A 16,127-nucleotide genomic window follows, 5' to 3' on the forward strand; every position below is an offset into this window, starting at 1 on the left:
GACTCGAAGTCCTCTCATGGGAGACCTGAGCCCGGGTCGTCAAGTTTGCCGGATTCAAAGTAAAATTGTTTCCATCCATCCATTCAGCTCGCATCCGGATTACCTTTTATTTTTTAAAACTTTGGCTCGATTTATGTGGGACAACCTGTGTAATATCTAGCACGTGACAAATAAGAAGTACTGAAAGCGAGAGATTATTTTGTGCCCACCTTACACACCAAGCCTATGGTTAGGTGGTTTGACAATGTAGTCGAACACTGTCTTGGTGTTGCCCTTTGCCGAAGGCCTGTTAAGAACAAACTACATAGATAAACACCTCGAAGTAATTATAGAACGTCATCCGCAACATGCTCCAAGCATTGTTCTGGCATATACAAGCGTTCACACCAACAAGAGAAACGTGATCAAGCCCGTAACAACTAGACAAGTCAATTCTCTTCCATTGTTGTGAAGAATTATTCATTTCTTTATCACTACGTTATTTTTCGTATTTCATGCTTGGTAATTGCTTACTATTGTCTAGTAGACGCACATGAGTGCGCTGTACAAGCAAGTTTGTTTTCGGAAACCAGATCTCCGGCAGCTGTAAAGTTCTTTATATCATCGAGAAAATAAAGCAACCAGTCCCTCAAACTCATGAGCATTATTTCCCTGGATAGAAGTACGCATTGTTTACATTCTAAACAGGCAAACCAGTGATGCTGCAGTGCTTAGCTATAATTCGTCGAGAAATTAATATATTGATGAGGTCTTCGGCTTTTTTTTTTCTGGCGGCATAATTTAAGGAACTCTTTCGGACGTTGGATAAGCTTCCAAAAAATTGACAAGCTACCGCCTCTTGAAAGGACTGCCTATTGTGAATGGCATTTAATTATAAGCAACCTTTATTTTATTTGTATTGTTTTGGGACAGTTTTACTACGTAAGTACTTATTCGCGAACACAGAGCACACAACTGGACAAACAAGTAACGTTTTTCCAGTAACGAAATAGTTCTTCCTCGTTCTTTGTTCGCCATAAATATTTAAATTTGAGGCAGGAGGCAATTACTGGCACAAATTCCAGCGCAAAAGCACATGAAACGGGTTCACGGTGGTGTGCCTTGCTTCTTTAACGATATTATGACCCGGACGATGAGACCTGCGCAAATTTTCCTAAATGAAAGTCGATCGCACCTGAACATTTCTTTTTTGAGCACAATACACTGTCGTATGCTATGTGACTCTAGAGAAATGTGTAAGCGCGTTAGAATATTATACTAATATTATTAAAACAATTAAAAACTACAAGGACGGAGTGAATGTAAGTAAATTAATTTGACTGAAGCTTTTGTGTTGTTCCTAGCATACATATTCTTGCGGAATAATATAAGCATAATGCTTTGTAATAGATTTAACACCTTCTGATGTGCTTGTTCTTGTTGGCTTTCATTCTTAAGTCGAGTACTGGCGTACAGCGTGAGTATTCCACATTTCATGAAGAGGTTACGACATCGTTTTCATCGGGAACACATGCGAAATAGTTCATTGTGATTGCTTTGAGGGTATTTTAAAAATTTTGTTGACGTTGCTGAAACTAGTACACGCGCACACATCGCGCCAGATTCTCTGTTCGCTTCACCGCCAGCAGAAACTCTGGCCATGGTGACCTAACCGTGCCTTCGCCCCCCCCCCCCCCCCCTAGTCCCCAGCATGTCTCACAGATCCGTTACTCACGTGCAAAAAAGGCACGTCATGCTATGTAAACAACATGTATAACCATGGGACCGAGAGGCGCAGTGAGCTTTCGAGGCTTCTATCATAGCAGAAACAATAACACTGCACACTCATTTATTACTGTTCCTCACCTCCTGTGCACTCGGATTTTTTTATTTAGAGGAAATGACTTGTGGCATTTGGTACACTGATTGTGCTCACTCTTAGCGAGATTCGTGTCAACTACCAGGACCGTTCCAGCGTGGTCCTTATTTTGAACCATTGAAAACATGGAACGCTTAGATATGTTCTACCTTGTCGCGCTACATCATTGAAATGTTACTGATCGTAAACGGGAACACGCGCTCCACGGCATGAAGATAAATTATTATTTCATACAAACCATGTAAAGAGGTAAAATGCAGTATCGTTGGACGCTCCTTGAGACTCCCCGTATTTCGTGACGTTCTTTAGTGTTTCACTAGCATTTATAATATCTTTTTGATCGGGATAATATGCCACTAAATCATCGTTCTGTAAAAGATACACACTTTTAATGGATAGCACATACTCAATGTGTAATCAATAATATTTCAAAATTACCCGAACATCCAGGAGGTTATAGGCCTTAAGACCCTTTCCACTCCTTACGTATATTGTAAATGAAGCATGTGAGCATCAATATTTTCTAAATTCTGCAACAAACATTTACAAAATCAGCAGTTGCAACTTACCATGTTGTGCCTCATAATCAGAAAGTGGTTTTGGCACGTAAAAGCCCATAAAAAAAATTAAACTTACCGTGTTGAACAGGGTTGTTGCTAAAAGTATATCTAATGCCACCCCCTCCCTCCCCCGAACTTTCTGTACAGCTCCGTTTGACAGATACGACAGTGCTTGTACTGAAATCTGAAGTTTCCATATATTCTTTAGAGTACGCATGAGCATAAGCACACTGAATGCCTGAATGTGTTCCTTTCGCGTCCACAAAATCCTGCGTCTGTTGTAGTGCAGCGTGAATTTTTGGCGCTAGGCGAGCAGATCGGCATGCTCAACATTGCTGTAACAACTTCCGAATATAAATGCATAGAGGTCAAGCGCTTTTTTACAGCTAAAATACGCATTGGATTCAGTGTCCCTTGACGCGAGACCACGCCAATGTGTGCTTATCGCTAATAGAGCAATACTGCAAACATGCTTTGCGACTAATCCACAACCTTATTGGTGGAATGCCCTTAGAGTTGCAGCATTTCACAATTACGAAGGTGTGGAAGTCGAAAACACAATGCGCAAATTTACAGAAGAAAATAAATAGGCGCAACTCTTATCCGTACAGTAAGCTCCGCTGACTACTCTTCCAATCGTGTTTAGTTTTGATTCGCGAAGAGGAGTAGTGGACCTTTGTCGTATTGTTTGCTTTTAGGCTCAAAACATTTCTTTGTTTACGCTACTTCTGGAGGCTGCTGTAATAGCTCCGCCAGACAGACCATTCGTAAAACCCCAGAATAAACAGGCAAATTACAGCGTCGTTTAAGACATCGTGATTTTACCAGCGTTTAAACGCATTTTTGGCCATGTAATACTTCAACAACATTTCCGGCGGTGTCCATTGTTGATAACGGATCCCGCACAGCAAGCGAGGTGTCTTGCCGATACTATCACTAAAAAAAGACCGAAATACGTCGCGCTTCAACAACCGGCGCCTGTATGCCGTGGACCCAAACATTTAATACAACTTAGCTGTTTTTTTCTCGTCGGGAAGAAACCCGTCTCTGCCGCCAGCGACTAGGATTTTCTTTCAAGAACGTCGAGCCTTTCCTAATCAAAATGGCCAACATTGCCAATTGCAGCACATTTGGCACAAGCATATGCAATAAAACGTATCCTGTGTGACTGCCCAACAAAAATATTCGAGGATTGCCGATCGGGCCGCTTTAGGGCACGTAGGCTACACGCCATTCACAGAAAAGGTCTTAGAACCCTGGTCTCGTGCTTTTGTAATGTATAAAACAACGAAAGCGCTAATAGGGTTTTTGAAACGCACCAGCCACAATGACTGCTTCTGACTCACAATGAACGCGTGATTTCGTGTGCACAATGCAAAGCGTGAACGCTCCTTTTCTTCATCCTTTAGTTGCCAGTCTCCACGTCTGTAGGCAGATTAGTCTACAGGAATAATGCTTAGTTTACGTTCCAGGCTTGCTCGTATGATATCTCTTTTTATATCACTATGGGCCACATCTGTAGAGAATGCACACATTCGCTTTGATACTGCTTCGTCTACCTAAAGCGAGTGACAACTTGCCGGAATGTGTTCTGAGTTGTTGTTGCAAATGCAATGACCATGATTATAATGATAATCTTCCGCACGCAGTTCGCAATCGAAGTGGGAATTTCAATTATAAATTTGCAAACAATGTCTAGAAAACCAGTACTTTTCTCGGCCGGGCAGTGATAGATTGGTACTCAAGATGTATAATGTACGCAATTACTGCACGTAAGTCGGCTGTTAATAATTGCTGCACACTTGCTGCTTAAAAATGGAGTTCGTATATTATTAGATGCTTACACTTTGTTCCATGCGTATTACGCAGACAGTACACGCTAACGAGCGGCGAACGTTTCCCACAATGCATGGCGGCACACGTGTTGTGGTACGCGCGTGTATTTGCGATTGAGTATCCAGAGTTGTGTGATCTTCCAGTGAGATACAAGATGCCATTGACTACGTATACCTTAAATGGGCGCCAGCAGCACAACATTAGCACACGCGTGGCTACGGCAACGCGCTGAACTGCGCTTAGCGTGTGAAGGAATTGTTTCGCTTTCGAGAACTTGGCTTGGCTAAATATCACTCTTGACTCCTTAACGACCAATGCAGTTGTACATTAAACAACAAGAACAAGTAGAGTAGAGTAGAGTGCTGGCAGACTTGCAACTTTAGTTGCAAGTCTGCGCCCGTCCTTGTCCCTCGCTGTCTTTGTGGTTCGTTTGCTCGCGCAGTTAAACAATGTTCGCTAATACCTACCAACTCGCCCAACAACAAGTTCTACTAAACTAAGAGTAGCTCACAATGAGGGTAATCAGTGACAATGCGGCTGAGGGCTCACTTTCTAACGAAAAAGGCAGTGGGTGTTTGTGTAGAATAAGTTATAAATCTAAAGTTAGGGTAGAATTGCGTAATGCGCCGAATACGGCGACAATCATTCAGCAGGAAGCTGGACAGCTTGCAGTCAGGGGTTAGTTTATCTCAAACCACCGTTTTGTTGATGCGTTAATATGTCCGCTTGCTACACCAGGTTTTTGGGTTAAATACGAATTTACAGATTCTTTTGTTCATTCGCGTTTTGTTTTGCGTGCGGCAGTTTGCCTTCCCAGTTGAAAAACACAACAGGCAATTTCAGTCTGTCATATTTTGGCACGTCCTGTAGTCTCACGCTTTTTTTGTCTGATGTTGTTTGTCTAACGTCCTGTAGTTATAGGTCAATATGTAATTAGAAAGGTCACCTTAGAACGATGTATATTTCGTATTTTAAGAAAAGTAAAAAGTGTAAAACAAAAGAAAAAGGAAAAAATTCTTCCAGGAAGGGATTCAAACTTACAACTTTCAACGTTTCTGAACCCACTGCGCCACTGCGAACGTTGTTGTGCTAGTGCATATTGACCACTTCAACAGTAAAAATATCTCTCTACGTCTGTGTTTACATTTGCAAAGTGATAGTGAAAGTGCGCTTTCGCTCCGACAAGTGAACTGGTGCGGATCTATAAGAGCAAAAGTGTTTTTAGTATAATCCATTTTTGCGCGAAATGTTAGAACATTGATTTTGCTCTACGATTTCTATATTAAGGAAAGCAGAAGAAGTAGACAATGGCGACCTGGAACGCTGTTACCGGTTTCTAGCGCCAGCGCCTGTGCCAGAATTGACACCCGAGCGAGCGAGATTTTCACACAGCTTTGCGGAACAACCCAAAACTTCTTTCCCGCTAGGAACAGCTTGTGTAATATTGCTGGGAAACAAAACAATATGTCAGCGTAACAAGAGATGCAAGTGCACACGCCTGTATGTCACATCTTGCAGAATAAAACAAAATGAATAAGCAGCCGTTGCCGCAGAAGTCATGATTTCGATCAACGGCTGGATTTGAGGAGTCTGGTAGGACGATTGTTTGTCGTGTCATCACGACAGAATCGCAAATATTGGTCACGTCGACTTGATTACCGGTATCGGTGCTATCGTCATTTCCAGATTCAGGGAAGGCCCCTTTGAATACGACGTAAGTGAAAAAAAAGAGTATGACAACGATATGAAACTGACAAAATGTTAAAGCGTCGTGAAGGAAAGTGCTTCTGTGGTGACGTACGAACCTATTTTGTTGTTATAGGAAGTCAGACACTTCTATACCCGCGGCAGGAAGCGCCTATTTTCGCCACAGAGAGTCCCTGTTTCGACATCATAGTAGCTATCATGATATAAACTTTTTGTTGCTACTTCGGAACTCTTGTTGTCAAGACAGAATGCTTCTGTTGCGACGCCAGAATTGAGCTCGTAAGGTCATAAATGTATGCCGCAACTGCAGAAACTTCTGTCGTACAACAGAAATTCCTTTAGTTGCGACAGAAATTTCAGTTGTCCTTTTCAACTTGGTTACGTGGCGATCGCCTTTTCACCCCTTAGATCTGACAAGACGAGACGTCAGAAATCAGCGCGCAATGACTGCTTAGGTGACGCTTTTAGGTACGCTTTATACGGTATTTTTACGTGCGCTACAAAGAACACGTGAAAGCTACAGTGTAAACGTATTGCAGAAAACGCGCAATAAGAGTTGCCGCGAGACGGCCAGCTCGAAGTACTTTGCGGTTATTCACGAGCTTCATTCCCTCCAAGCTACATCCAGTTCCGACAAAGAGTGCCGACTCTTGACAGCTTCCCGCACTGTGTTCTCGCCCCTTACTTAGCGTTGAAGACCGACGCGTGGGCCTGTATATTGAAAGTGATCTGTGAAGGCGGTAGAGTGAGGCGTGTACTGAGAGCTCCATGAGCACATCACACTTACAAATGTCTTGAAAGACAACTTTACGTTGTTTGAAGAAAGTAGCTCAAATAAAAATAGCACTGATCGATTGTCGCCATTTTACTAATCTTTTTGTTCAGGGAACCTAAGTTCATGTCTCGCACAACGCAACAGCGTCCACAAACAACTATGAAATAAGCCACGTAATCTTTGAAGAAGCAAGGCGCAGAAAAAAAATCATGTTTTTAAAGAATTGTTGAAATATTCTTCCGTACATTTCACAACAGCATGGGAAGAATCGTAAGCAGTAAATAATCTAAAAAAATTCATATAACAAGAGGCATGCAGAGTCGTAGCATAGCGCATTAAATAGCTGAAAATTAAAGCTTCGTTAGCGTTGAAGTGAGGGGCTGCACCAAGGGGAATGCACTCGCTGCTGCAGGCGCTACCTCGCAAGTGGTTGTGTTAAGGGGCGGACGGAGGGATGGTTTCAATTTAGAGTAAGCATGAAAATACTTACTCATTTATAAATTAAATTTGGCATTCATAGTGTATCAGCTTAACGAGGAAAGGAGAACATGCCTTATAGTGTCTTCAGAAACAAACTTTATAATTTTGTCGTTGTGCCGAAGCACTTACCAGGGTGACGTTTTCAACCGTAATATTTATCATAATTGACTGGTTGTTAAAGTACTGTGGTACCTAAAAGAGCAAAGAAATGACGAAAACATTCACTTTCAAATGCCACTTTCGTTGTGTAATTCGACACAACTTCACAGTGTGCACTTTTGTCCTTCAATAGCTTAAAAAAACATTATTTTGCTATACGCAAATTCAATAACTCTTTTGATCAACAAGGAGAAAGTAAAGGATATTCGAAATTCAAACATGAGAAAGACTGAGGAAGCAGTAAAAAATGAACGCAGCATGCCATAAGTGAGAAGATAGCTTGACAAAGGAGAAGCCAAGACGTATGCACTGAAAATAAGCTGGCAAATATCATCATCGATATCGAAACTACTCTAAAAGCAGCGGAAGAATTCTGTAGTGGCCAGTACAGTACCCTGAGCAGCCAGGCTACCTTCATTCGAAGCAGTAATAATGAACAGGATACAGGGGCTCCTTCTAAACAAGCGATGAAGTTAGAAGGGTCTTACAAGACGACCCAAGGAAAAGTGGCAGGAGTAGGTGAAATAACAGTTGATATAATAAAAAATGGGGGAGATATGCCTACAGAGCTGGCGGCTTTTGAGAAGCAACGCCTCAAAACTTGAAGTGTACGAGATAACTGGAAGAATGCCATTATTATACTGCTCCACAAGAAGGGAGACGTTAAAGCATTGAAAAAAATAGGCCCACTAGCTTGCTTGAGTAATGAGTAGTGAGTGTTGTATAAAGTATTCACCAAGATAATTTACAATAGAATAAGGGCAACACTTCACTTCAGTCAGCCTTGAGAAAAGGGAGGATTCCGAATGGGATATTCTACAGCGGGTCACATCCGTGTTATCAATCATGTAATCAAGAAATCTGCAGAGTATAATAAACCTCTTTATATGGTCTTCATAGATTATGAAAAGGCATTTGATTCAGTAGAGGCACCAACAGTCATAGAGGCATTACGTAATCAAGAAATACAGGAGGCGTACGTGAATATCTTGGGAACAATCCACAATAGTGTCACAGCTTCCTTGGTTCTCCAAATAAAACGTAGAAATTTCCTTACCCGGAAAGGGGTCATACACAGAAACACAATCTCCGCAATGCTATTGACGGCATGCTTGAAAGAAGTATTCAAGCTGTTAAACTGTGAAGGCTTAGGAGTTAAGATCAACGGTGAATATCTCAGAAACATTTGATTTCCAGATGACATTGTCCTGTTCAGCAACACTGGGGACAAATTGTAACAAATGATGGAGGACCTTGACAATGAAAGTGTAAGAGTGGGGTTGAAGAATAATATGCAAAAGACAAAGATAATGGTCAATAGCCTGGCAAGAGAACAAGAGTTCAGTGTTGCCAGTCGACCTCTAGAGTCTCTAAAGGAGTACGTTTATCTAGGTCAATTAGTCACAGTAGAACCTTATCATGAGAAGGAAATTCACAGAATAAAATTGGGTGGGAGGGCATTCGGCATACATTGTCAGATTCTTGCTAGAAGCTTACCAGTATCACTAAGAACAAGGTGTGCAATCACTCATTCTACCGGTGTTAATATACAGGCCAGAAGCTTGGAGGTTTACAAAGAAGCTTGAGAACGAGTTGGGGACTGCACAAACAGCAATCAAACAAAAAACATTTGCCGTAACGTTAGGAGACAGGGAGAGCAGTGTGGATGAGAGAGCAAACGGGGATAGCCAATAATGTAATTGACATTAAGCAAAATGGGGGTGGGCAGGTCGTGTATTGCGTAGGATGCATAACGCGTAGACCATTAGAGTTACAAAACCGGTGCCTACAGAAGGCAAGCGCAGTTGAAGACAGCAGAAAACTAGGTGGGGTGACGAAATTTGGAAATTTGCAAGTGGAAGTTGGAATCAGTTGACGCAGTACAGGGGCCATTGTAAGAGCAAGTTGGAATCAGTTGACGCAGGACAGGGGCCATTGTAGGTCGCAAGGACAGGCATTCGTCCTGTAGCAGACATAAACTTAGGCTGATGATGATGATTATTTTGTGTTTAAGGTAATATTCTTTAAACTCGTATTTGGCGTTCGGCCATTGAGTGGTTATTTAATTTCAATACCACTGAGTACCTCCACATCTGACCATTTCTTGGTAATCGCATCAACTAGATATCTGGATCTTTTAGTTTAGCAACCGAAATTGTTTGTTATGATGACAATCTTTTGCATCAAAATATACTCGAGAGATAGAAGAGCTATGAAAGATGCCATAGCGATTAAAAATTACTAACCTCTTCAAAGAGGGCGCGAAAATATTCCTCCAATTTGTCTTTTCTCATTCCATCATACTTCACTGTACTTTCGTTCTTCGACTCAAAAACTGTACTATTTGTGGAGTTTAAAAAATTGGAATCATACAGTGCTTTGGCATGCAACTTGATGCCTTCTCCAATTTTTTCCGTCCGGCTGTGTGCTGCAACATAGGGGGTTGTTCAAGAGGACAGAACAAATAGTGGTCTCATGTTTTTTTAGATTTTAGCACGTTGACTGCTCCTTGCGATAATTACTAAACCCAAACTGAAAAGAAGATGCATGCCAAATGACATTCAGTTCAAGAATGTAAGAAACCAAGTATAATCACTGAGTGTGCAGATCGTATAAAAGAGTCTTACTGCATCACCTACTAACAAAAGTCTCACAAAAAATGAATTTATCCCAGAGTGTAAGTCGTAATCCCTACTTCACCAGATGACGTCGTACAGCAGCTCAGTTGAATGGAATGCGTCAATAGATATTATAAATATTATTTTTAATGAACTACTTTTTACTGCTCTTTACTTTCCGGCCTAAATATATCAAGAACTGTGTTATTAATAGACATGAGTAGCCATGCGGTGAAACGCATTGCCTAAGGACGCATATTTTTTCATAGCCCTCCCCTTTTAACCTTATTTTTATGCTGCAGAAAACATTCTCAAATAAGGAATACGGAATACGTTAATCAGCATGATTATTTCAGAATTCACAGATAGAAATCTGGCTAAATAGGAGACAGCGATGGAAAGCTGCCTACTGATTCTAGAGCCATTGCTTTCAAATCAATCAGAATAGGCCTACAGCGTTCTGTATAAAACACTCAATAGTAGCGGTACATGCCATGCTGCAATAATTTCTGGTAGCCGTTGCAGCCTTATCATTAGAGTCACCATGCATTAATTTCCTTCTGCTTTCATGCCTTACATCTACGTTGTCATTCATAATAAATATTTTCCGTGCCTTGCTTGGCTATGCCAGGATATACGCAGCGAGAACTAAGGCATAGGATGGTTAGCCTTGGCTATGCTTGGTTACGAGTCCAGATTAGTCTGGTTGTCTAGCTATGTTGCGGCGTTTAGCCAGTCGTTCGGCGCGTTGTTCGTCTGTTTCCTGAGCGATTCGTGTTCTCCATCTCGTTCCGATGTCGATTCCAGGCAACCTCCTGCTTATCGGATTGTTGCCGTCCATACTGCTCCCCAACTGTGGTTGCGGCGCACGTGAGCTCTCCTTTTCAATCCTCCGATATGTTATCAGGCATGCGACGCAACTGGCGAAGCAAGCGGAGGCAATCGCAACGACGAGGAAAGAGTTATGACGTCATACGAAACGGATATGGCGCAAAGGCACGGCGCTGCGCAGTGGCGGAACACCTGTGGCTCGGTGCTACTAGTGGAGCATGCGCAGTAGTGATTAGGGAGCGAGCAAGAGACAGAAATATCCGCGGCGAGGCGCGTGTTGTGACGTCATGTGCCTCCTCGAAGCACTGCCTCGGCGAATTCGCAAGTTCGCGGCCAGTAAAGCTTTCGCTTTAAAGTTATGTGTGTCATAACGAATAAAGATATTAGTTTACGCTACCACAAGCGTGAATGATCATTTAGTCTAGTATCGGATTTCTTGAGAGCTACTGACTTTTAAAAGAGCAAATAAGTAAAGCTTGGCATCAGCGATTCGTTGGCGAAGATTTCATTTCACATCTGGGTTTTCCACCGTGTTTAAGCCTGTTTCTTACTGCATTCATTCACATGAGTGCATTTCTTCTACGATCATGACCGTATGCTTTGGGTAGAAAGAAAATTGCAGATAAAATACAAAGGTAACAAAGTACGCTAATAAAAGGTTACAAAGGAACTTCATGTGTGGCGATCTGACTAGTATTGTGCTATACAGAAAGGAAGGCACCCTGTGATCGAAAAATATTGATTTTCTAAGGCACGATTCACCTGCACAAAGTGTGAATCCTTTAGTGATAAATCTTGTGCGGACTTCAAATGCATAAACGGTCAGGTATGTGCGTTTATATCTTGCAATTATCATTGTGGTAGTCAGTGATATTTGTAAACATAACAGTGTGGTTATCTTCATTTTGCAGTGTGTTAAGCAGAACTGAACATGCAGAGACAACACACAACAAGCCTAGCAAAAATTGCCCTTGAGATATTGACATTGAGAATTCTGCGTGCTTTTTTTCGACCTGAATGTACAGAAGCAGTTAACCATCATGTCCTTGTAAGTACAGTTCCCGTCACCACGACTTACACATACATATACTTCGTGATATACTTTGAAATTCTAAAAAAAAAACCTGAACCCATTGTCTGGCCCCTAAACAATATTGTTGTACACACAGAAACGCATGCAGAAAATATAGAAATAAAAAGCTCGGTGTGTAACTTTACATTTGATTTGTCAGCTTCTCACCAATGACATTACATTATTATGGGCAGGGTAAAACCAAAGTTTGACATGTTTAACAACACGGAACAATACCGACATTCCGAAATGGTACGCTCAGAAGGCCATCCCAGGTCGCTTACAGTTGCCACAGGGGAGCAATCCTGCTGTACCCTTCCAGGAGGTATTCAATAGAACGAGTCTTTCCGTCTATTCCAACGAGATGCGTCTGAATTCAAATGTTGGAATACAATGTGCTTCTGTGTTTGAAGAATGCAAATAACTTGTTTGATCCTTTTAATCAATCGTTTAATTTTAAGAAACCATGCGCTGCTGGCTTGTTGAGCATTACAGTTTGAATAACAGTGCAAGGACAGAAGAGAGTACACAAGAGACAACACAGCTCTTACTTCCAACAGTTTATTTTCTTTTCAGAAAGCATAGCAAGTTGTATAGTCACACACTAGCAGAGATCCCATCTAGAAAGCTCCACAAAATGCAGCGCAGTAATAGCCCAAGGTATCTGAACTCTTTGTCCGTCAGCGCGACAGAGGCAGTGCTGACGCGCCTATTGTTATAGATAGAATAGTCAACCAGCAAAGGTTTACTAATTTTCCAGGGACAGAGAAGACAACCTTGACGTTGACACGCAGGGCGACCATTTTCATATTGTGCGCAATTCTATACATGTACGGAATTTCCAAATATTTTTGTCTATCACGAGTTGGTGCATCTGAATTTTCATTCATCATAGATGAAAAGCTGCGCAGCAGGCCTTCAGCGACAGATACTTGCAAAAGAGATGGATAGCCTGCCTAACTTAACCGTTCAGATTGCTCTTCATCTACAGTGAATGAAAATTCAGATGCACCAACTCGCGATAGGCAAGAAAATTTGGTAATCCAGTGCATTCATAGAATCGCGAACAATATGAAAAAGGTCGCCCAGAGTGTCACTGTCAAAGTTGTCTTCTTTGCTCCTGAAAAATTTGTCAACCTTTGCAGAACGAACATCGCTGCACCCAGGCCCGAACAGGATGCCTTATCACTCACAAGGATAAATTTGTAGATTGCGCAAACAACGACGTACATCAGATCCCCTAGTCATGTGGCAAATATTACATCGGAAAGATGGGCCAATGACTAAATGAAAAGGCGAAAGAGGGCACGTACAATGTTCACCGCACAAAATAGGGTTGGCTTTCTGCCCACTGCTGCATGTGCAGATGTTAGCTAAGATATAAAGAATGTAGCACCTTCAGAAAATACAGGGATCGTGATATGCGTGAAATGTTTGAACCGGGAAAAACTCTATGCCCAAACGATGGGCGCGTTAGCACGCCCTCTGTCGCGCTGACAATGAGGTCCGATACCTTAAGCGGTCACTACGGTGAATTTTGTGTGCCTTTGCCTTTGCGTTCTGCGCATGGTTGGTCTGCTAGCGTGTGGCTATATAAGTTGCTATGCTTTCCGAAAAGAAAAAAAATATTGTCGGAAGTCAGCGTTCTGTTTTCTCTTCTGTCTCCTCGGTTGTCCTTGCACTGTTATACAAACATTAAAGCATATTTCACCAACAAGCCCAATCCTACGCCCTTCTTCTTGAGCAACTACAAAGCAACCATCGTAAAGAATACGATTTCCGTTAACTGGCAAATATTATTTTGATTGACTGTAACTGGTTTATGAAGAAAAAATATGGTATTTCATTAGGTATATATAATGCTGCATTACCAAGAAGAAATAAATCATTAAACAAAGTCCAGGCAAGAATTCCTTATCTTGTTAAGTAAATGGCTTTATGGCAGTTATTACGCTTGCCGTCACCACCCATTCACAACATGATGGCTCTACGAAAAAGGACAGCGACTGCAAAAATAGTGTCAGCAAAATTAGATTGAAGACAGCGACATTTCATGGTCACCTTGTTTTATTTTGTCGATAGAACATTCTTCCTCAGTAAAAAAAGAGGCAGCTCTGGTTTGCTTCCTTCATTTTATAAAGCGTCGCCCATTTTCTACAATAGTTTCTGGTTTTTAAATTCCGAAACTCTCACCTATACTAGGGACAAATCATGCGGCAAATTTTCAGCCGTGATTAGAGGAAGCCGGCGTCTAGCATTCGCGTCTGACGGCTTCGACATCAGTACTACATTTGCACTAGAATACCATAAGGAACCCGAGCTCCTCCAAGCACACGGCCTATAAGTTGAACAGTACGCCTTGGTTACTTCAAGTGCGAAGCCTCATGTGAGGACTTGCACAAGGCTACAACTGTGGAATTGAACCAAGCATATCTTCAAAGATCTAAAGAAATATTTGAAGTATGCTTTGAGGAAAACTATTAAAAGTATTTTCGATGATGCATTTACGGACAATATAAACACGAATGACCCGAGCTTGTTAAGGTGAAATCTGTAACAAATGATAAACATTTCAGCACCGTTAGCTTTCGCTATTCCCTCCAAATAAGCCCTCCCCAGCGTTCTTTGCAAGTAAGCGCTACACGCGCCTGTGTAGATACAGGAAGGTTAGAAAATACTTCTTGTCCGTGTAGTGTAATTTCTGCCAAAAAGTTTAGTTTAAGTTGTAAGTACAATGTGAATACAAAAAGAGTAGATATATTTACGGCGATATGTAGGCGTAGCCCGAACAGCATCCCACCAATTGCGCCATTTTGGATCCAGCTTCGAAACATGTGATACGGCTGGAAAAAGTAAACAGCAGTATTTTACCAATTGAGTTCGTTCACATATTTTTAGTGCGCAAAAAGAACGAAAGGACACAACTAGAGCAAGCACAAAGCGCAGGATACCATGTGCAAACAATCTGCCGTTTATTCTTCACATACTTGAGATCCTCGATGTAGCCACATCGTGTGTGCAAAGTTGCTTTCACTATTCTACGAACGCTAATGATTGTCAGCAATTCAGCTTATATATTTTCTGTGCAAAGTTAAGGATGGTGTGTTTACACTTGTGCTATGAGGGTTAGCTTTAAAGACATCAGCTTCAATTACTTCCATTTATTTTGCTTCTATCATAGCAGATTTGAGAGAATTTGCGAGATATCTTGTTTCATGTGCTGTAGACGCAAATGTTCCCGCGTTTTGAAACATCATTGCAAAAATGATAGATGATCAGAGCGCTACAGAATAGGCTCTTATAGGGGCAAATATGCTGTGTTCAAGTGCTCTCTAGCAATTGTTTTACAGCGACGCTGCTAGCTTCTCAGTGGTCGGCCATTTTCGTGTCTCTCCGTAAGCTGAAATGATCATCATCAGCAATGGCGCATACCCCAGTAAGCAAGCGAATATGCAGTGGCTCATCAGCCTCATAATGCAGAGGCTACAAGCACTTAGCAAAATGAAGCGAACAGTGCACTCATTCATTGGAATCATGCATGAAACTTGCAGAACAGTGTACGTTTCAATAAAGAACAAGATTAAAACGAACATCCTCATCAACAATAGCTCATACCGGCGTAACCAAGCAAAACTTTTTATGCCTCATACCGCCACAAGGTAGAAGCTACAAGCACAGAGAAAAATGAATCGAAGCGTGCATACATTAATTAGTTATTCATTATTCATCATTCATTTTTTATTCCATTAGATTCATGCGAAACCCCCGTTATTGCAAACATTCAGCAATCGGCGTATTAACGCAAGCACTGATTAATCATCATGCTATTTTGGCACATTTAAAATATATTCAATACAGATTTGGGAGACCTAGCATAAGAACAAGTGTATCGCATGCTTCCGAATGGCTAAATTACTTCAAATCATTGAATAAACTTACAATTTCTGGCATTACCGTAGCTGCAATAGCAGGCGCAAAATATGATGAGACGTAGCGTATACATCGAAAACAATTATAAGAATAACTTGCAGAGCCAGTTCAGCTGTTCTCTACACCTCATATATGAATATTTTACGGTGCTGTGTTTTTTATTGCCAAAAATGTCAAGAGGCGCCTTGCAGTGTAAGGTCAGCCCAACAGAATTGTAGGAAGCAGCATGCTAGAAAATGCATCTGTTAACAAAAAGACTGCCGCCATATAGATATCGAGAATATTACACGCTGTAAGGAAG

At 41.5% G+C, this 16,127-nt stretch overlaps 1 protein-coding gene and 1 long non-coding RNA gene across 2 annotated transcripts in view; one reads left to right on the top strand and one right to left on the bottom strand.

Annotated features, from left to right (window-relative positions):
- The window catches only part of LOC135911846 (uncharacterized), a 128,641-nt gene that overhangs the window by 76,534 nt on the left and 35,980 nt on the right, over positions 1 to 16,127 (top strand). The window lies entirely within an intron of this gene.
- On the bottom strand, positions 211 to 15,935 carry LOC135911869 (uncharacterized). The gene is made up of 6 exons (XM_065444200.1): positions 15,836 to 15,935; positions 14,662 to 14,739; positions 9,622 to 9,803; positions 7,346 to 7,408; positions 2,097 to 2,227; positions 211 to 286 (listed from the first exon to the last, which is right to left on the bottom strand). Exons 1-6 carry the CDS (start codon positions 15,897 to 15,899, stop codon positions 211 to 213), a joined length of 594 nt encoding a protein of 197 aa, XP_065300272.1. The 5' UTR covers positions 15,900 to 15,935.

Source organism: Dermacentor albipictus, chromosome 10 (genome assembly GCF_038994185.2).
Source record: "Dermacentor albipictus isolate Rhodes 1998 colony chromosome 10, USDA_Dalb.pri_finalv2, whole genome shotgun sequence".
Lineage (NCBI taxonomy): Eukaryota > Metazoa > Arthropoda > Arachnida > Ixodida > Ixodidae > Dermacentor > Dermacentor albipictus.

Coding starts and splice junctions, on each gene's coding strand:
- LOC135911869 (XM_065444200.1), bottom strand. CDS start 15,899: ATGTATACGCTACGTCTCATCATATTTTGCGCCTGCTATTGCAGCTAC. Junction 9,804..14,661: donor GGCTACGCCTACATATCGCC/GTAAATATATCT, acceptor CCTATGTTGCAG/CACACAGCCGGACGGAAAAA. Junction 287..2,096: donor GCATTTTACCTCTTTACATG/GTTTGTATGAAA, acceptor TGTTCTTAACAG/GCCTTCGGCAAAGGGCAACA.